This window comes from Sceloporus occidentalis, unplaced genomic scaffold, assembly GCF_023333645.1.
Source record: "Sceloporus occidentalis isolate IW3139 unplaced genomic scaffold, rSceOcc1.0.p SCAF_10, whole genome shotgun sequence".
NCBI classification, from domain to species: Eukaryota; Metazoa; Chordata; class Lepidosauria; order Squamata; family Phrynosomatidae; genus Sceloporus; species Sceloporus occidentalis.
Genome location: NW_028316990.1, coordinates 39,347,610 through 39,371,319, shown reverse-complemented (window position 1 = coordinate 39,371,319; position 23,710 = coordinate 39,347,610). Strand labels below are relative to the sequence as shown.

The following is a 23,710-nucleotide window of genomic DNA, read 5'->3' as shown; positions in this document are numbered from 1 at the left end:
AGGGGATTGTTCTCTAAAGGGACTGCCCTCCCTCTTTGCTGGATTTTTCAGCCTCATGGGGCAAAAGAGTCATATAAGTTGGAAGAGACCACAAAGGCCAACTAGTCCTCTCCCCTGCCATGCTGAAGCACCCCTAAAGTTGGCCTTCCAATCTCTGCTTAAAGACCTCCAACAAAGGAGACCCTGCCACCCTCCGGGGCACCCTGCTCCACTCTCCAGCTCCTCTTACCATCAGTAAGATTTTTGCTAAAGTGTAGGTGGGATCTCTTTTCTTGCAATTTGAACCCACTGGTTTGTGTTTCAGTCTCTGGAGCAGCAGCATAAAGGAAGCAGCCGGGAATCTTTGTTTGCAGCCCTCCCTCCCTCCCTCCCTTCCTCGGAGGGCTGTTGTTTGCATGCCACTGAGGCAACCCAGCAGGTCCCAGTGTTTGCCCAGGCCTGGCCAGAGAGTCCAGGAGGGGTGGCTGGTGTCCCCCCTTTCCTCGCCTGGTAACAAGGGCAGCGCTTTCATCTCTCTCTTGCTGCTGCGGTTGGAAAATGCACGTGGCTCATAAGGAAAATATTTGCTCAGCAGCCGTTTTCGCAGGAATTTGGGACGTTAATTTGAACAATCTGCCGGGAGGACGACAATGGCTCCATTCAAGGGGTCAGTTGGTTCCCTGCGGGGATGTAGCGGCCCTCTTTGGCTGCCCACCTTGGTCCAGGCCCACAGACGAGGAGGGGCCATGGGGCAAGAGAGGCTGAGAGAGAGGAGCCCTCTTAGCTGGCAAGAAAAGCCCCTTCCCTTCTTTTCTCCAGGTGGGCTTATTCCTTTTACGTACCTCAAGAAGCAAACTAGAGTCACATAGCATAGGCTATTTTGTGGTAAAGCTGGGAGAGTCTGCAGCAGTTTGCTTTTGCCTGAGCCTCCTGGGAAGGGCAAGATTCTGCCTCCTCTCCTCTCCTGAGTTAATTGGTTGCAAACTAATTTTGCACTTTGAACCCAGTTTGCAGCAACTGAAGTAAGCTGGAGATAGAGGGGGAAAGTGTGGGGAGGAGGAGAAAGAACTTGGAACATTATAAAAACAGGTGAGAAATCGGGATGGCGGGGAATTAATCCCTGAGTGAGACCAGGGTCTCTGGCTCTGTGAGCTGCAGCCTGTCCATAAAGGCTCCCTCTTCCCTTTTAGCTGCTTAACTTTTTCTATCCATCTTTCTAAATATAGTTTTTGCTCAGCATCCCCCCCACAATACAGCAAGGCAGAACAACAAGCAAACAAGTAGAAAGCTACGCTCTTCCATGCGCCTCCATCTGCAGCCTTGCCATCTTGCAAAACCACCAGCAGGGATGCGAATCTTTGCTTGTTTGCCTCTCGTACGCATGAACAAGTAATTGAAAACATTCTGTGCCTCTGAGCAAGATCACAAGAATTTTTGTGCATTTTCCAATGGCTTTTCAAACTTTATTTATTTATTTATTTTTGCCTCTCCCCCCCCCCCCCAAATTATTTGTGCAAAACCCAGCTTCTTGCTCAGAAAACAGTGTATTTTGTTCAAAATACATTGGTTTAGGTGGAAGAGTTTATGTGTGTATCTGAGAAACCTTCTAAGATTTTGCAGAAATGTCTATGGTTTTTGTTTTTTAGAAAGGTGCTGAATTGGGAGGCCTCTCAGGGCAGCTCAGGGCCATCTTCTCCGTGGGGCGTCAGGCGGCCCCTTTTCATCAGGAGCCGGGAAATGTGTGAGGATTCCTTGCCTCCCTAATCCCAAGGCCTGGAGTGAGGCGTGCCCTTGGGGAGCCTTCTTTCATTATCTTTTTGGCAAGTCCTTCCAGAAATGTTCCTTGGAAGTCTTTCTCCACTAACAAGATGCTTTATGAAGGAAACGCTGGCGTTCTCGGAAGGCGTTGCGCTTCCTTGCGCTCTTGTGATTCTGCTGGGATGGCTCCTCTCTTGGCAAGACGCCCCTTGGAGCTGTGAACCAGCTTTGAACTCGAGAGTCCAGATCAAGGGACGTCTTTGGTTGCTCTGTCCCTTAAAATGGTTTTTGACTTACGGTAATCCTCTGAAGGAGGAAAAACAACCAGGTCCTCAATCCATCCTGTGGTGATACCTTTATTCAGGCACAAGATGCATCACACTAGATTTTGAGGCTTCCCCATCAGGCAGGGATGGGAAATATATATGTGTCTGTCTGTCTGTCTGTCTGTATGTATGTATAGGGGAAACAAAGAGACAGTATTTGGGTCCCACTGTCTACACTTTGCTTTGGGTGGTATAGTAAGTCAATAGAGAGCCAGCCTGGTGGTGTAGTTTAAATGCTGGTTAAAATCCCCACTCAGCCATGGAAACCCGCTAGGTCACCTTCCTTTACAACAGATGCCAAGGAGGCTGTGGCAGCACTGAATCATTGTCTGGATGCAGGTTAGCAAACTGAGGCTTACTCCAGACAAGATGGAAGTGCTGTTGGCCAGTAGGAAATCCATCCTATGATTGGGACCATGGCCTGTGCTGGATGGAGTTGCTTTCCCTCTGAAAGATGGGGTTCATAGTCTGGGGGTGATTTTGGACCTGGCGCTACTCCTAGAAAGCCAGGTTGCTGTGATGGCCAGGAAGCCTTTGCCCAGCTTTGGTTGGTGTGCCAGTTGTGCTCTTTTGGGCGGAAGGCAGATCTGGACATAGTGGTTCATACCTTAGCTACCTCTCCATTTGACTACCGTAAAGCCTGCTACATGGGGCATTCAGGTCCTTGAAGAGCTCCCTGAATGTGATCCAGATAGGGGGGCCTCCAGCTGCCCCATTCCTGGGATCAGAATCAGCCTTTCAGCCTAAAGGTGGTCATGATTTTCCCAGCACAACCTTAGGGTCTGCTAGCTTGCCCCAAACACATGTGGGTGACCTGGCTAACAAGGCCTGACCTGCTCTGATGCTCTTTTGGAGTCACCAGTTGGCAAGGGCCTTGGCACACATTGCTGGATCAAGGGCTCTGTCCATGTGCAAAGGAGGACTGTGTGGCAAATGTAGCCAGCTTTGGAAATGGAATGGGCACATTCACCTGGTAGCCCAAAGGGAATTGGGGAGAAAGGCTGAGGAAGGTAAAAAACTGCTGTTGTAAAAAAGTTTGGTTTCAGTCTTCAAAAAAAGCTTTGTGGTCTCCAGTGTTACCCCCCCCCCACTTTACCCCCTCACCTTTTTCCTACAAAAAAGCCCCGGTTTGAGAGTGGGGAGAATCCCCCTCCTCCAAAGGCAGCTTTTCTGCTCAGTGGGGTCATGGCCGGGAGGCTGGTGCTGTAATCTAAATTCTGAAAGTCCCTGTTAATGAGATCCATGTGTTCCTGCTCTGCCTCGCCTGGCGGACTCTGTGTGTTGGTGTGTATATGTGTGTGTGTGCGCACGCTTGGGAGAGTCTTTTTTGGACCCTCGGCTGGCCAGAGAGGGGGAGCAGAGATGGGAGGCAGCTGTGTAAACAGGGCTCAGAGTGGTTCCTGCCAAAGAAAAGCCAAGCGGGGTCCCCAGGCGCTGGCAATGTGGGTCTGGGGTGCCGCCTCCTGTGCCCCAGTCCCTGGGTTTGGGTGGGGGTACCTCTGTGCACCTGTGGGGAGGTATGGGTCTGGGTTCAGGGGTGTCCCTTCCTAACTGGCTCCATCTCTTGACCGTCCCAACCTGGCATTACCCCCCTTACCTGCCCCCCTGCTTTCCCCCTTTGTGTGTGTGTGTGGAAGGTGAGTCAGCTCCACAAAAAGTCCCTTTTCCAGGCCTTGGTCTGGGCCTTCTTCAAGCCCTGCCTTTCCACAGCAAAGAGAAGTGGGGCTGGCCCATAAGTTCACTATTGGATCTCTCTGGCCCCCACTCCATTGCCCACTATGGGTCTCATTCTTGCAAGGGCCCTTGTCTCCCATGCTGAATCTCTGCTGCTTCTGCTCTCCCAGCTCACCGCTACACTCACACATGCACACACACACACACAACATACACACAGAAGTGGCCCAAGGGGAATTAACTGCAAAGCAGGGACACCCCCCACTGTCCAATTTGCTTTGGTCCCGCTTGCTTGACCCTGAGTGTGAAATCCGGATGTTTCCTTTGGAACACAGAACACTGCCTGGCTCTCTTCCTGCAGCACAGTTTTTCAGGATGGGACCAGGCACGGCTTCTGGACAACCCCCTGCAGCCTTGGAGTTGTGGGTCACGTACTTGAGCATGGCTGGGGCAGGGGGTGTTGCTCCGTGGGTCAGGGACCTCTGCCTGGAGGGCTATTACCTAGCCCTAGCGGAATACCCCATGGCACCATCACCCTCTGGGAAGGAGTAGGTCCTTGTTGTTGCCCCCAATGCAGGCTGAACAGGGAGCACAGCAAGGGCCAAGGAAAGCCTCTTCCCTGTCTGGCAGGCAGCGGGGGTTTTCTGCTACTCCCCCAACCCAGCCCCAGTTCCCAAGGGGTCCTCTGGGCCATCGCTGCTCTTTCTGTCGCCTGCCTTGGGATCTCATGGAAGATACGGCTCCCTTATCAGCGCCTGCGGAGGTAGCCCTCTGCAAACAGCAGGCCTCCCGAATTATCTGGCTGGGACTTCAAGTCGAATCCACTTTCAGCATCTCTGAGACTAGCGGAGAAGAAATTTCCAGCGCAAGCTTTCGTGGACCCCCTTGTGCTCCTGATGAAATGAGTCCACAAAAGTTCAGGCCAAAAATTTCTTCTCAGTCTTCATGGTGTTATAGGATTCCTTGTTACCTTTTTCCGCTGCAATATACAACTGCGTCTTTGAATATTCAGAGGAGATGTGTTGCTGCCACAGCCTTCCTTTGAGGCTGAGAGAATGTGACTCCTGACTTCTTTATAGTGTTGTCTGGCTCAGCCCCTCACAGCCCCCTCCCTTCTACACACACACAGTGTTTTTGTACAAAAAAACATTTATAGTCTGTTTTTTTACAAAAAAAGAACCTCACTCTGTATTAGAAAAAGATTTCCCAGAAGAAATGGGAAATAACCCTGCGTTTATAAATATTCTCTAGCTGTCCATAAAGCTTTTATCCCCTAGGACAGTGATGGTGAACCTTTTAGAGACCGAGTGCCCAAACTGCAACCCAGAACCCACTTATTTATTGCAAAGTGCCGGGTCCCTCTGGCTTTCTAGTAACAAACTCTGGCAAACCCTGAGCTGGGGCGACAGCACATGTGTCCACAGAGAGGGCTCTAAGTGCCACCTCTGGCACGCGTGCCATAGGTTCGCCATCACTGCCCTAGGAGCTCTCCCAGGGAGCCTGGTCTTGTCCCTTTCCCCCCTTCTCCATCTTCACCATGAAGATGAGGATTCTTCTTCATCATCCTCTTCCTCCCCCCTCACATCCCCAGATTCCCCATTCCTTCATTTTTCCTTGGAAAGATGGCCAGAGCTGTTCCAGGACCCCTTTGTTGCCAGCACATGGATCCCTCTTGCCTTGGCCGGCAAGACCCCTTTCCCCACCCACCAAGAATGGGTCCCCTTACATAGGTCCTTGGTTTTTGGATTGGGGCCATCCACTTCCTATAGGTGTGCCATACGCAAGGTCTTGGAGGGTAAATTACGCCTCCTGTCGTACCGTTGGCCTAGAGAGGGGTCTGGTTTTTGGATTGGGACCCCCTTCTTAAGCCCCTAAAAGTAGGAAGGTCTCAGGGGCCGGGGGGTGCAGGGCCCCCCACCCGCTTGCAACGGGGGTGGCTGCATGAGAGGGGCCTCATGGTCCAAACCATTCAGGGAGAGAGCCTTTGGTCCATGTCCGGAGGGGTCCCCCTTCTCCAGGCAGGCCTTCACCCCCTCCAGCTCCAGTGGGCCGGATCCCTTGGCCCCCAGTGTGGCCTGTGCCTCCTTGCCCTGCCTCTGCTGCCTCCGTCTCCGCCGGACATAGTAGGATACGGCTGTGGTCACGGCCACTAAGAGCAGTACAGCAACTGTGGCTGGCACTGCCACAGCCACGAGGCTGAGGCCAGGGTCCTTGCCCTGGGTGACGGGGGCATGCTGCTGGCGGGTGAGGGGCAGGGTCCGGGCCTCCACGCAGTGCTCCTCCTCGTGGCCCTTGTCCCCCAGGGGCCCCAAACAGAGGTGGTAGGAGGAGTTGGGCTTCAGGGCCCGGACCGTGTAGTCCGGTAGTGAGGCCGGCAGGCTAAGGGTTACGGGACGCTTGTCCGGCCCAGAAAGGTTCCAGTAGGTCAGCCGGACCCCCTTCAGGCGAGACTTGGACTGGATGTAGCTCTGCAGGTCCACCTTCAGTGAAGTGGCCCCCACAGGCCGGACAGCAATCTGCTTGGGGTGAGGGGTCAGGGCTTGAGTGGCACTGGGCACCGTCGTCACTCGCACCTGACTCTCACAGTACAGGCCTGAGTAGCCTGGGAGGCAGATACACTCCAGGTGGTTGCCGGCATCCAGTTGGCATGCACCCCCATTCAGGCATGTCCCTGGGGGACAGAGGTGGACCTCCGGACTTGGTTGGACTTCTGGGAGGTGGAATGGCGTCGGAGCAGGGCTACCATCTGTGGGCATGGGGCCACCGGATGTGCTGGGCTCTAGTGAGGCGAGGCCACTGCCGAGAATGCTGGGGACAGTGGTGGCCGACTTTGGGCTGTCCGTGGTGACCCTCAATGTGGTGGTGGTGGCTGTTGTGGTTGTGGGGCAGCCGAAATCGGCGTACTGCAAGTGCTGGAGCAGCCTTCCAGCGTTTTTTGGGGGGAAGTGGCACCGTGTCTCCTCCGGCCGCTGGAGCAAGGCCTTACTGGCACTGAGCCAGCCCACCACCCAGCTCATGGGGCAGATGCAGTTGAAGGGGTTCTCGGCAGCCGTGAGGGCCTTGAGTTGGGGTAAGGCACCAAAGAGGTCCCGAGGCAGAGTGGTCAGGCGAAGGTTGCTGATGTCCAACTCCTGGAGATTGCGGAGGTCCTGCAGATCCTCTGCTCGCAGCTGGGAGATCTGGGCATTCCCGGCTAGACTCAGCTTGGTCAGCCCACGCAGCTCCTTCAGAACTGCGTTGGGCACCGCAGGCAGCAGGTTGTCTGAGAGGTCCAGCTCATGGAGGTTGCCCAGCCCCTGTAGCAGCTCTTCATCCAGGTGGCCCAAGCCCAGGCCGGCCACCTTCAGGGACTCCAGGCTGGGCACCCCCTGGAAGGCGCTGGGCTCCAAGGCGGTGATGGGATTTCGGCTGAGGTTGAGGAGCAGGAGGGCGGGAAGATGAAGGGGTGGCAGGGCCCGCAGGAGGTTGTCCTGGAGCTTCAGCTCCAGCAGGTTCTCCAGAGAGTCAAAGGCAGCCGGGTGGATCTGCTGGATCTGGTTGTGGTCCAGGTAGAGGCGCTCCAGGAGGCGCAGGCCATGGAAGCTCTCGTTTGTGACCTCCTGGAGCTGGTTGGAGGAGAGGTCCAGGTTGGAGAGGGTGGCCAGCGGCTGGAAGACCCCCCGGGGGAGGCCTGAAAGCTGGTTCTGGGAGAGATCTAGCAGCTGGAGGGCCGGCAGCCCCACAAAGCTCTCCTCGCTCAGGGTCCGAATCCCGTTCTCAAAGAGGTACAATGTGGCTGTCTCCGGCGGGAGGCCCTGTGGGACAGTCTGGCTCCGGCGAGAGATGCAGAAGACAGTCTGGGGCTGGCTGCACTGGCACTCGGATGGGCAGCCCTGGGTGAGGGTCCCCGCTGGCAGGAGGAGCAGCAATGCCCACAGCAGGAGTGGTCCCATGGCCTCGATCTGCAGGGGAAAAATGGATCAGTTGAACTGCAGCATCCCACTCTGAAAGGCTTTATGAAAAGTCGCTCCTGAGGGAAGGCACCCACCCCACCTGGCAATCCAAAAACCTCTGTGCCACTATGGCAGGGGTTACTCTAGATCTCAGAGTAAGGTGGAAGGAAGGGAGGAGGGTGCATTGACCCCACACCCAAGAAAGTTGGGGGGACTATTCTGGAGGGGCTAGCCCCCCCCCGCCCCGACCATGGTGCCCTGGGGTTTTTTGAAGGGGAGGGACTCCTGCAGCCCAGCCTGGGTGTGGTGGGCACTGCAATTTCCAAGCAGCCAGAGCTGTTTTTCCATCCCTCTGTTGCTGTTCCGCCCCAACACACTCTCTCTCCAAAAACCTTTCATGCGAGCAAAGTTGCTTGGGAAGGTTGGCTGGGGTTGCGGTCAGATGTGGATTGAGGGGCTCTGAGGGAGGCTGGGGGGGGGGTTGACTCACTGGGGGGGTGCTGGACTCTGGCCGGCTGGCATTCCTCTCGTGTTTACCAGCACAGATGAGTTCTGCTGGCAAGGGAGTCCTGGCTCAGCCCTTGGAAGCAGAGGGGGAATCTGGGCGTGTGTGCGACTGAACACAGGCTCAGAGAACTGGGGTTTTTGGCAGTGGGGAGCATGCCCCCCAACGGTCCTGGTTGGGCAGGGAGAGTCCTGGTTCAAACTCTTTAACCCCACTTTCTCAGCTGCTTGTAAAATGTCCTTGTTTCCCTCTCCTCCCACTTTGTCCTTAACTTATTTCCACTGGCATAAATCAAACTGCTGTGGCATCTCCCTGTTAGTGCCTTCAGCCATCTTGGCCACACTCTGAAGTTGCTTGGCATAGCCACACAAGTCCCAGTTTTCATCTGCAAAATGTTGGGGAGGGGGGAATCTGGAGGCCACCCTCCCTGCTTCTTTCAAAGACTCAGCTTTGTTTAGGGGAATGGCTTCTCATGTGCACATGCACACACACAGAGCGCCTGCCCCCCTGCTCTCCAAAGCCACCTGTCCAGGCCAAGCCCTCCAATTCCCTTGACCCTTGGCTGCCCCAATCCTAAATGCTTCTCACCTGAGTCAAGCCAATGGGGCTGAGCCCTCTGGGTCCAGCCAAGGGAGCCCCATCCTGCAAACTCTCCCTATGTGTCACCCCCCATCCTCTGCTCCCCAGCTGAGCAAACTGGACACCCCCATTCCTTGGGTTTCCATAACTCCATACCTGACCCCTGCTGCACTTGGACAGGAGCACTTGGGGGTCAGGAGGGTGAAGTGGAAGCCCCCTTGGTATCAGTCCTGTATCTGGGGCACGATAGATGGAGGTGCCTTGGTTGGGGCAGGGAGGGTGAGCCATACTTCTGTGCATCTTACATCTCAAGTGGATGCGACAGTCAGGAGCACCTGTTATCAGCTTCGGCGGATACGCCAGCTGCGTCCCTACCTGGGCCGGAGGGACCTTGAAACTGTTGTACACGCTCTGGTAACCTCTCGCTTGGACTTCTGCAATGCGCTCTACATGGGGCAACCCTTGTACCATACCCGGAAGCTGCAATTAGTGCAGAATATGGCAGCCCGACTGGTCACTAATACATCTAGGGCCAGTCACATAACACCAGTGCTTAAAGAGCTGCACTGGCTGCCTATCCGCTTCCGGGCGCAATACAAGGTGTTGGTTGTTACCTATAAAGCCCTAAATGGCTTGGGCCCAGGGTATCTCATGGACCGCCTCTCCCCATATAATCCGCCCCGCACTCTCAGATCATCTGGGCAGCAACTTTTAAGAGTTCCGGAGGCCAGGTTAGTTTCCACTTCCAGGAGGGCCTTTACGATCTCGGCCCCCAGCCTCTGGAACTCGCTGCCCACAGAGCTCCGTGCTGCCACCTCCCTACCCCAATTTAAGAAGGGGTTGAAAACCTATTTATTCGAGCAGGCCTACCCCTGAATACTTCCCCCCAGAATGTTTACTCACCCCTCCCTCCCTCTGCCAGCATTGTAGACTAGCATGAGGTTGTAATGTTTTTAATATGTCTAGGTTTTTACTGTGATATGGTCTTTTGTATATTGTACTTGCTCAGGTGTTTATTGTATTGGATAATCTTGTTGTGCACCGCCCTGGTTTGAAGAAGGGCGGTATAAAAATAAAACTTTTATTTATTTATTATTATCTGGAAGAAATGCCTCTGTTGGCATCTCCTGCACTGATTTGGCCTTGGGGGGTGGAAATCCCAGGGGGGCAGTCCTTGCCCCCTTCCACCACCCCAAAAGGAACAGGAGCCCATCCTCCTGGTGAAGCGTCAGCCTGCGAAGGTGCGCCTGTCGCCTCATGACCAACCCAAAATCCCCTGGCCTGTGTTTCGCCTCCATCATTTCCAGCTGCCAAGGCCTTTCCGCCCCCCAACCCCACCCCAGACATAAACAGAACCATTTTCTGAGAGTCCCCAGGCGGACGCCTCTCATCGTGGGGTTGGATTTCGTTCCAGTCCTGTTACTCCAGGCACTGACTTCATCTCTGATTTCATTCTGCGTAATATTCTTCCCCTCCTCTGTGTGTTTATATCGGAGCAATTGCTCTTTGGAGTCAGCTGAAACCTCCTTTCAGCAACCCATCCTCCTCCAAAGGTCACTAGGAAACACGGATGGAGGACGCTGACACCCAAAACTGCCTTTGGGGAGGGGGCTTTGGTCAGATTCAGGAGCAGGGGGGCTACTGCAGTTGGTTTATTTCTGCCACTCTATTGCAAATATCTGTAAACCGCCTACATCCCAAAGTTTCAAATTAATACAATGGAAAAATACACAGTAGACTCTTTGCAAGTTGACTTAGGTTGTGAAGGCATGTTGAAATATATTGGCTTTCAACATGCATTGCAAATGAAGGGAGGGAGCTGTGGGGCAGAGGAAAACTTCTGCCCCACAGATAATAAGAGGGCCCTTCCGCACCATACGATTATAGCACTATGATGCTACTTTCATGAAAGGGAGGAAAGAGGACTTTCCAGGTTGCCCAAAGGAATTGGGGATAACAAGTCCTGGTCCCTCTGGGGTGCTTTGGGGGCATGAGAATCCGTCCAGCCCTGAGGGGGTCAAAAGTTGGGGAACCTTCTGGTTTTGGGAAGTGGGGAGAGACCTTAGAGGATGGCTTGTGGGGGCATAGAGGCCTTTGTCTCTTCTCTCCCCCCCCCCCCAAATAAAGCCCCACTGGATCATAGGGGCTGCCTGTTCCTCTGTTCATCTGTCAGCTCTTTTAATAAGTCAGTTAATTAACACGGGGAAAGAAGGGGGCTGGTCTGGTGGAGGGAGCACTTTCAAGATCTTCAAACCCGGCATCACGCAGACAGGTAATAAAGGCTGGAATGTGCAAAGGGAGGAGGGAAGGGGAGAGAGATGCGCCCCCTTTTTGGCAGGAGGGCCAGGCTGTGTTGCAGGGAGGAAGGAAGAAAGGGCTTGTGATGGGAGTGGATGATGGGGGGCTTCTCTTTCTCTCCCATAGTTCTAAAGAGTGGGTCCAGCCCCACTATACAGTCGTCACTATCATCATCATCATCATCATCATCATCATCATCATCATCATCTTTTTATGCTAGTATAGGTTAAGCACTCTCTCTGCTGCCCCATTTCTTTCTGACTTACCCTCATGCCCCCTTTCTTCCACCCTCTTGCAACCTCTTTCCTCCCCATATATATTTTATTTCATCTGTTGCAAGTGTTACTATATTTCACATGATACATTCCATAATATAATAATTGAGTAACTAACTTTGAACTAAAAATCTCACTTCTATATAGTTTATTTCTTTATTTATTCCATGCTATTCCTCTGTTCCTCCAGGGAACAGTCTAATTATTTACTTTAATTGCCTTTAAGGTCCTAGAAGGGCCCTGGGGACGCAGTGGCTAAATGCCTGTGTTGCAGCCGCTCCTCAAAACCATAAGGCTGTGAGTTCAAGACCAGCAAAAGGGCTCAAGCTTGACTCAGGCTTGATCCTCCGAGGAGGTTGCTAAAATGAGGACCCAGATTGTTGGGGACAATAAGTGTACAGTTGTCAACCACTTAGACACTGTTAGTTCAGTATGAAGCGGTATATAAATGAAGCTGTTTTTTAACTTTCATATGGCATATTACTTTAATAGTCCTATTCATAGAATCATAGAGTTGGAAGAGACCGCAAGGGCCACCCAGTCCAACCCCATTCTGCCATGCTGGAAATCCAAATCAAAGCATCCCCATCGACAGATGGCCATCCAGCCTCTGTTTGAAGACCTCCAGGGAAGGAGACTCCTCCACAATCTCCGAGGAAGGAGTGTCTTCCACTGTCAAACAGCCCTTACTCTCAGGAAGTCCCTCCTAATGTTGAGCTGGAATCTCTTTTCCTGCAGCTTGGATCCATTGTTCCTGGTCCTGTTCTCTGGAGCAGCAGAAAACAAACTTGCTCCCTCCTCAATATGACTTCCTTTCAAATAATCAAACAGGGCTATTATATCACCTCTTAACCTTCTTTTCTCCAGGCTAAACATCCCCAGCTCCCTGAGTTGTTCCTCCTTGTAACTGCCTCTCTCTTTAATATTCTCATTCAATATTCTCCCATTTCTGACCCAAACTTCTTCTTTCAGTTGCCCCATATAAATCCCTCTTTTCCCCACTAAATAGTAAAAGATTGTGCATCTGAGGAAATAGGCTCAAGTCTAGGAAAGCTCATGCTACCACGAAGAAGAAACAATACTTCCATTAGTAAGGTCCCATCCTTCCTTTCCTTTCCACCCAAATAAATAGAATAATGGGATGGGTAAACTGGAATTGAATAAAGATGTTTTAAAATATAGGATTCAATAAGGAGGAGGAATTTTAGCCATGCAGTTATTAAAAGAGGCCCCCTTGCAACCTCTTAACCTGCCAGGTGAGGAGCGGCTGTTGGTGGGCCTCTGGCTGATGGATGGCCTGGAGCATTCTGGGTAATGGGAGCCAGGTGTGGGGTGAGGGGCTAGCCGACAGGCCAGACCACCCCCCCCCCCCCACTCTCTTGCAGAGGTCCTGGTGTGTTTTGCGGCCAAAGGGATAAGTGGGGTGGCCCCAATGATTGCCAGGTCAGGGGAATCTGGTTTAAGCCAGGCCTCCTCTGAGCGGTTTCAGGGAGAGAAGCCCCCTCCTCTTTTCTGGGAGTTGCAGCCAAGGTTTTTGCCTTTGCCGCTGCCTCCCCTTCCCCTGAAAGTTGGGGAAAAGTGAGGAGTGGGCTTGCTTCTCTGCTTCCACACCTAATGAAGTTGATGTTGTGTGTCAAGTCATTTCAGACTTATGGCAACCCTAAGGCAAAACCATAACGGGGTTTTCTTCTTGGAAGGTTTCTCCAGATGGGTTTGCCATTGTCATCCACTGAGGCTGAGAGAGTGTTACTTAACCAATGTCACTCAGTGGGTTTACATGGCGGAGCTGAGAACTGAACCCTGGTCTCCAGAGTCATAGCCCAGTGCAGCTACAGAAGCCCACATGCCAAGCACACATTATTCCGGCTGCTACCTCCTGACGGAACAACAGGTCTCTTGACCAAACATTTCAGTGGGGCAGCTTGGTGAGTCTTTTGAAAGTCCCCTTTCTTGCACTTTTCCATGCAGCTCAGGACTCAGAGGAAGAGGGCAGCAGCCACAGGGGGTAGATGTGGGTCACCTTGAAAGGGCGGCCAGCTTCCCAGGTATTTAATTAAGGGCTGCCTTTTGATTTGTAGAGGGAGGCTGGGCAGGGTTTGGTGCTTGGTTGGAGGGGAAGAGAACCAGGAGCATTTATCTGCTGCTGCCCAGGAATGCCAACATTATCTCAAGCTGGCCTTTGATAAGGGTGAAACTTGAGTTCTCATTGGGGCAGTTTGAGTCCAACGCTTAAACTGCCAGACCATGCTGGCTCTCAAATATTCAGGCTAATGGCTCTTGATAGGCTTCCCTGCATTTGCCTGCCCACCTCCAAAAGCCAGCCAAATGGTTGGGCCCTACCTGACCCCGTGGTAGTGAGTTTCCCAGGTGAGTGCCTCTCTGTGCAAAAGAAGGGGAGTGTTATTATGATCCTCTTGAATCTTCTAGACGTTCAGTTTCAGTGGCTCATCCTGAGTTCTAATGGTTGGTTGTAAGAGAGAGATAGACAGAAAAAGGAGGCAGGGGAGAAAGAAAGCCTCTTCCCACTAAGTGCAGGATGTGCATAGTTTCCAAACCTCTAGCTTAGCACACACCCAGCTTGAGCTGAGCTGAGCTGGCATCTTTCCCCCTCGGCTGACACTCTTCAGCTGCCATGGCAAAACTCTGCTTCCCTCCTGCCCATGCCAGGCAGTCACAGACGTGGTGGCCTCTAATCCGTGTTAAATCCCTCCTGATTTCAGCGTAAACCAAAGCACGAGCCTCGTGGCTCCCTCCCTGGCAGAGATGCCAGCCTCATCTCCTCCTCCTCATTGCAGTGAGGCCCCCACATCTGCCCTACATCTGTGTGCCCACTTGCCCAGCTGCAGTATTTGGGAGCAGGCCAGTGGAAGCTGTCGGGGCGCACAGCAAAGGAGGGTAATTAGGGGTTTGTATTGAGGCATGAAGGTGCCAAGAGGAGGCGCTTTGCCACAGCTCTGGGGAGCATGAAAGCGGAGTCCGGCAAGGGTCAGTGCACAGAGGCCCAGGCTGGAGCCAGCTCAGCATTTTTTGGTGTTTGAAGGGGTGGCATTCTTGCAGGATGAGCTGAGAGCAGCCAGCCAGGTCCAAAGCCTCCTTGCCACTTTTTCCTGCAGTGCCAGGGGCCAGTCCTGGCACCCACCCCCATCTCAGACAAAGAGACAGCCTATGCTGCTGTGGGGCTCTGGGCCACAAGGCCAAGGTAAGCTTTGCAAAAAAGAGATCCCTCCTTTCCCCGGCCTAACCAAGCAGCTGCAGATGCAATTTGCAAGAAGACCCGGTGGTGAGCTATTCTTTGCAAATTGTGTCTGCGGCTGCTTGGCCAGGATGGGGAAGGGAGGGATCTCTAGCAAAGTTTACCTTGGCCTCGCCTTTGTAAACTGGATTAGCAAAGTCTGCTGCCTTAACCAGGGGTTTGGATGTATGGGGGGAGCAAGCCTCAAGCCCAGCAGGGGTCACTCAGCTCTTGAGGGAGAGAGCCCCCCAAACTTGGGCATCTCTAGTGAAAAGATTCAGGAGGAGTAGGGGGCACCTGGAGAGATGGCACCTGTCAAGAACCAGTCCTGGGATGGGTGGATGAAAAGATCCAGAACTCCCTTGCTCCTCAGTCATCTCACTTGTTGTTGCAGTTGGACCTCCTTATCCACGGATTCAAGCATGTGTGTGTGTGTGTGTGTGTGTGTGTGTGTGTGTGTGTGTACACACACCAAATAGCATGCCTTTATTTTGCCATTTTATATAAGGGAAACTATTTGCCATTGTATATCATGGGACTTGAGCATCCATGGATTTTGGTATCCACAGGGGACCCTAGAACCAAACCCCAGCGAATACCAAGGGTCCACTGTATTTGAGTTGTATTTGAGTTGTTCCTGACTTATGGTGCCCCTAAGGGAACCTGTCATGGGGTTTTCTGGGGGTGAGAGTGTGTGACTTTCCTAGTGCCATGCTGGCTCTCGTCTCTGTGCCCACCCAAAAAACAGTTTGGCAAATGGACAGATCAGGCTGGTGGCCTTACCAGCTGGACAGTGCCACTGCCAAGGACAGAAACCCACCCTGGGCTCCCTGGCCAGGATCTGCCGACTGAAGACTGTGGGGGTGGCCATGGAGCAGAGTGGCCAGTAGCCTTTCAAGGCCAGCAGCCCCAACAGCAGGGCTGGCCTCCTCTTCCTCCCTGCCTGCCCTTTTGTGGGTCTGGGGGGTGAGATTTGCGGCTTGGCCTCACCCCTCTGCAGCAGCTATGGAGGCATCTGCTCCCAAGATGCAGCCCAGAATCAGAGAGAGAGAGAGTTCCTGGTGCCTCCCTCCTGCTTAAAAAAGCCTCCCTTGGTGGGGGCTGAGGCTGGGAGGGAGGCTGGCAGCACATCAGAGGCCGCCGCCCGCAACATTCCTTCCTTGAAGAGCAAGCCCCCCCTCAACTGCTGGGATGGGGAGAGGAAGGGAGCGCAACTGCAGGGCTGTCAGTAGTGTAAGCCACATTGGAAACACCTGGGGCCTCTGGCAGCGCTTGGGGGGAGGCGAATGGGAGTCTGCTTTGCACGTGTTAGGGGGCAGGGTTGGGGGGGGAGAAGGCAGGGTTGTGGGGGGAAGAAGGGGACCACTCTCTGCTCCCTCTCCAATTTCACTCTCCCTTTCCTTTCTTCTGGAGCTGGGGTTGCTTTTAAAACCAGTGCATTACTGGCGGCGTGTTGCTGCATTGGCAACCAGGATTACAAAATGTGGGTTGCGTGAGGCTTTAATTGGAGTCACGTCTGCTTCTGGGATTACACAGAGCTCTTCATTGGGCAAGGAGAGATGTGCACCTCAGATACAAACCCAGGGTAGAGCCTGTCTCGGCACTTTGTAGTCCCCATGTGTTTGGCTCTTTCCTGATTTGCTTGACAAAAGTGTTCTGTGTGCCACAGCAGAATGGCAACCATCCTTTGCCAACAGCACTTGGTTCACAGAAAGGTGGGCTCTCCCACTGAGGTGCCAGGGGCCACCATTGGATCTGGAGCCCATAGGGTCTTGCAGCCGTGGGTTGGCAACCTCTGCCCAGAAACTCAGGCCATGGATTTCAGCACTGGGGAAAGTGGCAGCAGGGGGCTGTGCCTCCAAGAGGCAGAGAGTCATGCCACATGGAAGCAGAGTGGGGAACTAGTGGCGTTTCTCCATGGCTGAGATACACTTTTCCTTGTTGGGACTTTCTCACTGGATGTGACTGATAGGAATCAAGGCCCCCATGACATATGGGAGTCATAGGCTCCCTACTCTTTGGTGGGCAGGGGGCTCCCTCCATCAATGGAGGCCAGGCAGTCACTGGCCACTGGCAAGGGATGCTTTAGAGAGGGTTGGGCTAGATGGCCTTTGAGGCGCTCCTCCAACAATAGCCAATTCTGTGACAGAGAAGGCAGCCTTCCCTCTTGCCTGGTGGCACCAAAGCCTGGAGCCCAGGAGCCTAAGGTTCAGGGGGAAGGCCCCACAAGGCCCTTGCCCTCCTTCTCCTCCTGGAAGGTATCCGCCTCCACTGCTGCTCTGCGCTGCGGAAGTGTCAGGCTTGGGTTTCGCTGCCGCCAACGTGTCTGCTGCTGCTGCTGCTGCGGGTGCAACCAGCCTGCTGAGTAATGTCTGCTGCCCCTCTAATTATTGTGGCTTGCTTGCCCGGGTCAGGAGCAGGCGGTGCCAGGATCCAGCCCACGGCTGCCTCTGCCACCAAAGCATGCATTACGCCAGCTATGGGCGGATCTGGACCCTGCCTCTGGGACCAGGCGGCATGGTAGGTTGGGCGCTTCCCGCTCTCATTATTTTGGGACGGCCACATTCTCCCTTCCCTCCTCCTCCTCCTCAGAGAAGTCATCTAGGAAAGGCTCCCAGGGGCCAAACCATGGAGCCCTTCCTAGCTTCCGTTCCTTCTGGGGGCTGCTGTAAAGAATTGCCAAAGTGAGCCCAAGTGGCCACTAAACAGATGGCCTGCCCAGGCTGATCTTTCACCATCATCATCATCATCATCATCATCATCATCATCATCATCATCATCATCATCTCCTCTGGCAGACCCCTGAGTTGGCAGCCAGCAGAGGGACCCAATGTCAGTTTGCCTCTTTTGAGCCCCCCCCCCCCAAGATAGGTCTCTGGGGCCACAGAAAGCTCCCCACCGTTCCATCTCACTGCTCAGTCTGGAGTGCCTTTGTGTCTTTTGGCGTTTCCCCACACACTGGGCCCCCCTGTTCTTTGCAGAGGGTACCCATGGCATCGTGTGCCCAGCCTTGCTCTGGCCCTGAAGGTGGGGCCGCTTGACCACAAGAGCTGTAATTAGCCTGGCAGCAGAAGCAGGCCATAATTAGGGCAGGCAGGGCCCCTGGCCTGCATTGCCATGGCTGGGCTGAAGGAACAGGGAGGACTGGGACTGGAGCACCTGCAGAGGCCGTTGAGCCCCCTTTGCCCTCTCCAGCCTGGAGGGTCTCTCTTTGCCCAGAGCCAGGCCTCTCAGATGATGTCTAGTCCCCTGGTCTAATCCTGCACAATGCCTGCAGCCACCCTGGACACAGACTGCTTGGGCCAAAAGTAGAGGCACTTCCTATTATCCGGCCAGTGATGGTCAAGCAGTCGCAGCCATCCCAGCCCAGTGCCGGCTGCCCCTCTATCATTCTCCTTCTGCCCTGACCCAAACCGACTGGGCGTGTGTGAATCTCCTTCCTGCCAGCGTTTACCTTCCTGCTGGTGTTCAGTCTCAGCCCCAGACTGAGAGAGCTGGAGGCAGGACAGACAAGGCAGCCATTGTCCTGGTTCAGGAGGGCCTGGCGTCACGCCTGCCCCACTGCTGGCTCTCCCAAAGGTTGGGTGGTTTTGCTGCTGCCAGTGAGTGAGCGGCATCCAGACCAAGCCCAGGCCAAGGGGAGGGAGAGGGGCTCAGTCCCTGTCCCTGGGGGTGGGAGGGAAGGCAAACTCAGTGCCCCCCTAAGAAGTTGCCAGAGGCATCAGCTCTGCCCCTTTCTCTGTAGGTGCCCTCTTCTCTTCTCCCTTGGCAAAGGCCAGGAAGAATTCAATTTTCCATGGGCATTTGTGTGTTGGTGGTCAAGACTGCACTCCCAAAGTGGCATTGGAGGGGCTGAGAATTTTGTTCTGCCCTGATCTTATAACTGTACCTGTTGGACTTCTGCCTGGGCAAGTGTGTGCCCAGGGCAGTGATGCTCTCTGCATTATAGGAGAGTTGTGAAAATTATATTACAGAGCGGTCTGCATGCAGACAGTGGGCACTGCTCTGTGGGCAAGGGCTGCCTTTGGTCTGAGGGGTGGCAATTCCACATTCAAGCCTCCACAGAGCCATGAAACTCACTGGGATGGCATGGGACTCCCCTCCTCTCTTTCTCTCTCAGCATGACCTACCTTGGAGGGTTGCTGTCAAGATAAAAGTGGGGGAGGAGGGCCCATATTCCACCTTCAGTGCTTTGGAAGAAAGGCAGAGTAGAAACTGAATGACCTAATTAGCTTTGCTGAGTCAAATCCCAAGAGAAGAGATTCCGGCTAAACATTAGGAAGGGCTGTTTCCTGATGGCAATTGCTGTCTGAGAGACGGAAGGGGACTCTCCTCTCTGGAGCTGCGCCTTTCCTGCACCGGCTGCAGGGGTTGGGCTGGAGGGCCCTTGGGGGCCCCTTCCAACTGTATGGTTCATTCCTGAGTGGTGGTGCTGCCATTAGGGAGTCACTTTGGGAGTGGTCCTGAAGCAAGACCCCCAGACTGCTGTATGCCCATGAGATCCCCACCCTCTTGCCAGCTTTGTTCTTCTTGCACGTCTTCAAGCTAACCTTCCCATGGGGGTTTTCTCAGCAAGAGTTCTTTGGAGGGGGTTGTCCACCATGGCCTTCCACCTCTGAGGCTGAGAGAGTGTAACTTAGTGGGTTCCCATTCCTGAGCAGGGATTCCAACCCCAGTCTCCAGAGTCGAGCATCCAGCTCACTCTGCCACGCTGGCTCTGCCTGCTTCCCTGTCATTGTTGAGCTGGGATGTCAAGTATGACTGACTCCTCCTTCCCCAGCAGCCCCCTACCACCTCCTTCATCTCCGGCCTCAGCCAAAGCGTTCCTGCCTGACAGGCCTGCAAGACTCCAGCTCTGCTTTTTCACCCCCCCCCCTTCCGTCCCTTTCAGGTGTTTGGGAGGAAGAGGAGCCAAGGAAGGCTCTCTTCCAAAAAGGAAACCAATCCCAGACATCCAGCAGCCCATTGGGAGCCCATTGCGGGGGTGGCAAAGCAGCAGCAGCACTGGAGGGGAGGGGGCTGGCCTTTACACCTCAACATCCCCCACCACACACACACACACACACATACTACTCACACACATGTGCAGGAATGCTGCGCTCTTGCGCATTCCAGCGCCATGATGACACACCATCAGCAGCGACAGGAGTAGCTTTTCTGGTTTGCAATGCTCAGCTGCATTGCAAACCAGAGTGCAGGTGCCAGGTGAGTCCACCTGGGGGAGACCTCCTGTCCTTCCAGGGTCACATCCATGCTGCAAGGCTGAGAATCCCTCCTGCTAAAGAGTCCAAAAGAGGCACCATCAGCAAGAAGAGGGATTACAATCCTAGAGTTGGAAGAGACCCCCAAGGGCCATCCAGACTAACCCCTACTCCAACAACATGCACACAACAACAACAAAGGTGTAGTGCAAAAGTTTGGAAAGCACTAAAGAGGAAAGTGCTAGTCAAGGGTGAGGCATGCTGGGAGTCACAGTCCAAAAACTGCCTTGCAAGTTTCCCCTTAGTACCAAGAGGATGGCAGTCAGATGGTGCACTGGCACAGCCCCTTAAAACAGGGAAAGCCCACTTGGCGCTTCAGGAGATGTGCAAATTCATTCAACCAGCCCATTAGAAGCCATGCAATTAAGGAAGGGCTTCCCCCTCCCCTCCGATTAGGAAACAGCCCTACAGCCTGGAGATGTGCACCGATCATGGCAGATTCAACCCTGCCTTCACCTGCAAACCCAAGTGGGAGATCCATGTTCAGGGAGCATGTCCCACTGAATGGCAATCGCTGGTGTTGGGTGGGCTATTGCCTTGGGAGCTTCAGGAGCCAGCAAAGCCACTCATGCACCAGACAGGGAAGCATGGAAGGGACATGCCCAGGTGTTGCAACTGGTTGGTGCAGTTGGACTGGTGCAGTCAGACTGGGCAGCTCTTCTCTGAGCTTCCTCTTCCTACTTGGTTCCTCTGAACCCTTGGCCGGCCGTGGCAAACGCCCACAAGTGCCAGCGTCTAATTTGAGCATCAGCAGCAACAACAAAAACAGTAGCATTTATTTAGCATGCAGCCTCGCCTCAGTTCTTCCTGTAATAGCAGAGTGAAATGGGATCCAAACTGGGTCCCCCTGAAAGGGCTTTGGGTCAACCAGCGCCCTGGAGCTAAGTTGGCACTTGAGCGAAATGCTGTGTTTCCTCTAAGGAGTCACAGGGTTTTGAGTTTGGTCAAAATCCCAAAAATTCTGCCGGAGATCCCCAGCCCCAAAGATTTCAAGGTGCCCAGAGAGAAAAGCAGTTAGCACAAGGTGCAGCTCTGCACTACACCATGGTAGCAGTTTCATCCCAGTTTAACAGTCCTGGCTGCAGCCTGCAGAATCCTGGGGTAAGGGGTTTGGTAAGGGGTGCCTCTCGTTCTCTGCTGGCAAGCTCACACTATCTTCACTCACAGCAGAGGGTCCTGAATTCCTGGCCACTGGACTACAAATCCCAGGATTCTGTAGGATCGATCCAGGACAGTGAAGATGGAACCAGAGGGCTATAAATGGTACAGAACAGATGGACTCTGGGTCAGATTCCTTCCTCACATTGTACAAATGTTTTGGGAGGTGGGGGGGGGGGCAAGCCAGGCCTTTGGGCACATTCCACCTGCGTTCTGTCCATGCATGACTGCGCCAGGTACCTCTGCTGCACCTGTGTGCACCCACTGTGCTGCCACTCACAAAACCACTGTCCCTGTGCCGTGCCTGATCCTGCCCTCAGTGCTGCCAGCCAGCCTCACACAAAGAACCTGTGCCACAGATACGGATCCTGCTCCATCGTGGGATGCAGGAGGCCACAGCTTCATCCAGCAGAATGGCACCAGAGACCCTGCAAGCCTGGCTTTCTGCTTGCGAGGGGCTTGCCAGCCTTGGCGCCCATTCACGCAGCCCCTTTCTGCCTGTGATGTGGCACAGTAAGCGGGCTCTGCATCCCATCGGCTCAAGGTCTGCAGAGGGTCCCATACTGTTGTTATTGTGTTCTGTGTGTCCATCTCTGACTTACGGTGACCCCCTTCCTAGTCATCCTGTCACGTTTTGTTCAGAGGAGGCTTTCCACCAGAGGCTGAGAGAGTGTAACTTGCCTAAGGTCTCCCATTAGGTTTCCAGGGCTGAGCAGGGATCCAACCCGTCATCTTCTGGAGGTCAGAAGCCAAATCCGTGTGCCATGCTGACTCTCCCTTATGATGCGCCTTCAAGTTGACGCTTGACTTCCAGTGTTTCTATCCTAGGGATTTCTTGGCAGGTTTTGTTCCGAGGACCTCCACCGTCGTGGCTTCCTCTGAGGCCGAGAGAGTGTGACTTGCCCCAGGCCTGCCAGTGGGCTGAATGTCTGAGCAGAAGGGGATGTGAACCTTGGTCTCCCAGAGTCCAAGGCTCAACCCACTTTGCCACCCCAGCGGCCGCTATCTGCCTCATACAGTCTTTCCCCCCAAACTGGGACTCAAGCTTGTACCAAGACATAATGAAAACCATATGAGAAGTTATGGTTAAAGTGGAGTTTAACGATGCAGAACATTAAACCCATTCTGAAAGACAAAAGAGGGCTGGCACTGGCGGGGCACTTCTGCCAGCCTTGGCCCTCCTTGCCCACGCGCCCCTGTGCCCCCACAAGCCCCCTGCCCAGATTGGCCCTCTTTTAGGGTCGCCTGGTGGGCCCACCTCTGCCAGGCCCAGGGCTGGAGCCTCATTGCTTTGGATCCAGGTGAGATGTAGGGGGTCTCTGGGGGGGAATCACCTTCTGGGCCCACCGGCAAAGGCCGCCTTTCTTTGGAGGAGGAGAGGGGCTCTTTCCCTTGTGTCTGTGACCCAGGACTGCAAATGGCCAGCGCCGGGCACGGAGTGCCAGGCCTTGGGAGAGAGCCTGGCAGAAGAGCCGGAGCAGCCATGGGTCCTGGCCGAGCAGGGGCTTCCCGAAGCCCTCCTTCCTCTGGCCCCTCGCCTGCCCCTGGCTCAGCTTTGGGCAAGTCCCACTCTCTCAGCCCCAAAGGCGGCAGGCCCTGGGAAAGCCCTTCCGAGCAACCCTCGGCCAGAAAGGCCCGGGAGAGACCCCCGCCCTCCCAGGGCCCTTGGCCCCTTCGTGCTCCCTCGCTCGGGGCTCCTTGGCTTACCGTCTCTGGCTGGCTCTGCTGCGGAGCGGGGCTGGTGGGGCTGGCTCAGCCCAGCAGGGGGCCTGGACGAGCCCCGGAGGGGGCCTCCTGCCGCCCCATCCCTTCCACCGGGGCGACCCTCGACCGAGGGAAGGAAGGAAGGAAGGAAGGAAGGAGAAGGAGGCGCGGCGGCGGCGGCGGCGGCCTCCTCGGTGCCTTCCTGGCTGCTGCTGGGATGCTGCTCCGTGGAGGCGGCGCCGGGAGGGAGGCAGGAGGGCGGTCCGCTCCGGCCCCGGATTGGCTGCAGGAGGGCCCCCTCCCTCCCTCCCTCCCTCCCTGCCTTCCTTCTCCGAGGGGGAGCAGAGGGGCTCTTCTTTCCCCCAGAGCCCCTCCGACCAGGATGACACCCCAGACCCCCCCCCAAAAAAAAAACCCCCCTCCTCAGCTGGCCTCTGCCTCTGGAGCCCTGGCAGGGATTTCGGGGGGGGGGGGACAGTGTCCCCATCCCTTGGGTCAAACGTCGATCAGAATGGGACCGCAGCCGAGAGATGGGACGAGGATGAAGAAGAAGAAGAAGAAGAGCCAGGATGGGGAGGGCAGCCAGGGAAGGAGGAAGGGCAAAGGCACCCAGGACCAAGGAAGCCAGGCTTCCCCCAGCCCTGGCCTTCCCCATCGCAAGGCATTCAGTGTCGACCCCGAAGAAAGGCGAGAGGAGGCCAAGGGCCCCGGAGGGCCGCCCAGACTGGCAAGTGGGCCTGAGGCTACAGGGCTCACAGTCAGGCAGGGCTCCTTGGGAAAGATGGAGGGAGGCTGCCAAGGGGCAGGGCAGGGCAGGGCAGGGGGTCTGGGAGAGCCTGCTTCCAAGGGCCAACTCAGAGGCCATTGGCAAGAACAAATCGGTCCTCAACCAAAGGCTCCCTCTCAGCCTGCCCTGCCTTGCTTAGCTAAAGCAGCCCCTCGCCATCCCTGCCAGGGCTGTGTGTTCAAATCTAGCCCTGTGAGGGACAAAGGGAGGAGGCAGGGGTCACTGCGGAAAGGAGGAGGGAT

At 54.7% G+C, this 23,710-nt stretch overlaps 2 protein-coding genes across 4 annotated transcripts in view; one reads left to right on the top strand and one right to left on the bottom strand.

The window, feature by feature from the left end:
* Nucleotides 1-23,710, top strand: part of CORO7 (coronin 7) — a 61,197-nt gene that overhangs the window by 26,651 nt on the left and 10,836 nt on the right. The window lies entirely within an intron of this gene.
* On the bottom strand, nucleotides 1,520-22,859 carry VASN (vasorin). Its single transcript, XM_089540099.1, has 2 exons — nucleotides 22,685-22,859; nucleotides 1,520-7,678 (listed from the first exon to the last, which is right to left on the bottom strand). Exon 2 carries the CDS (start codon nucleotides 7,667-7,669, stop codon nucleotides 5,609-5,611), a length of 2,061 nt encoding a protein of 686 aa, XP_089396225.1. The 5' UTR covers nucleotides 7,670-7,678; nucleotides 22,685-22,859; the 3' UTR covers nucleotides 1,520-5,608.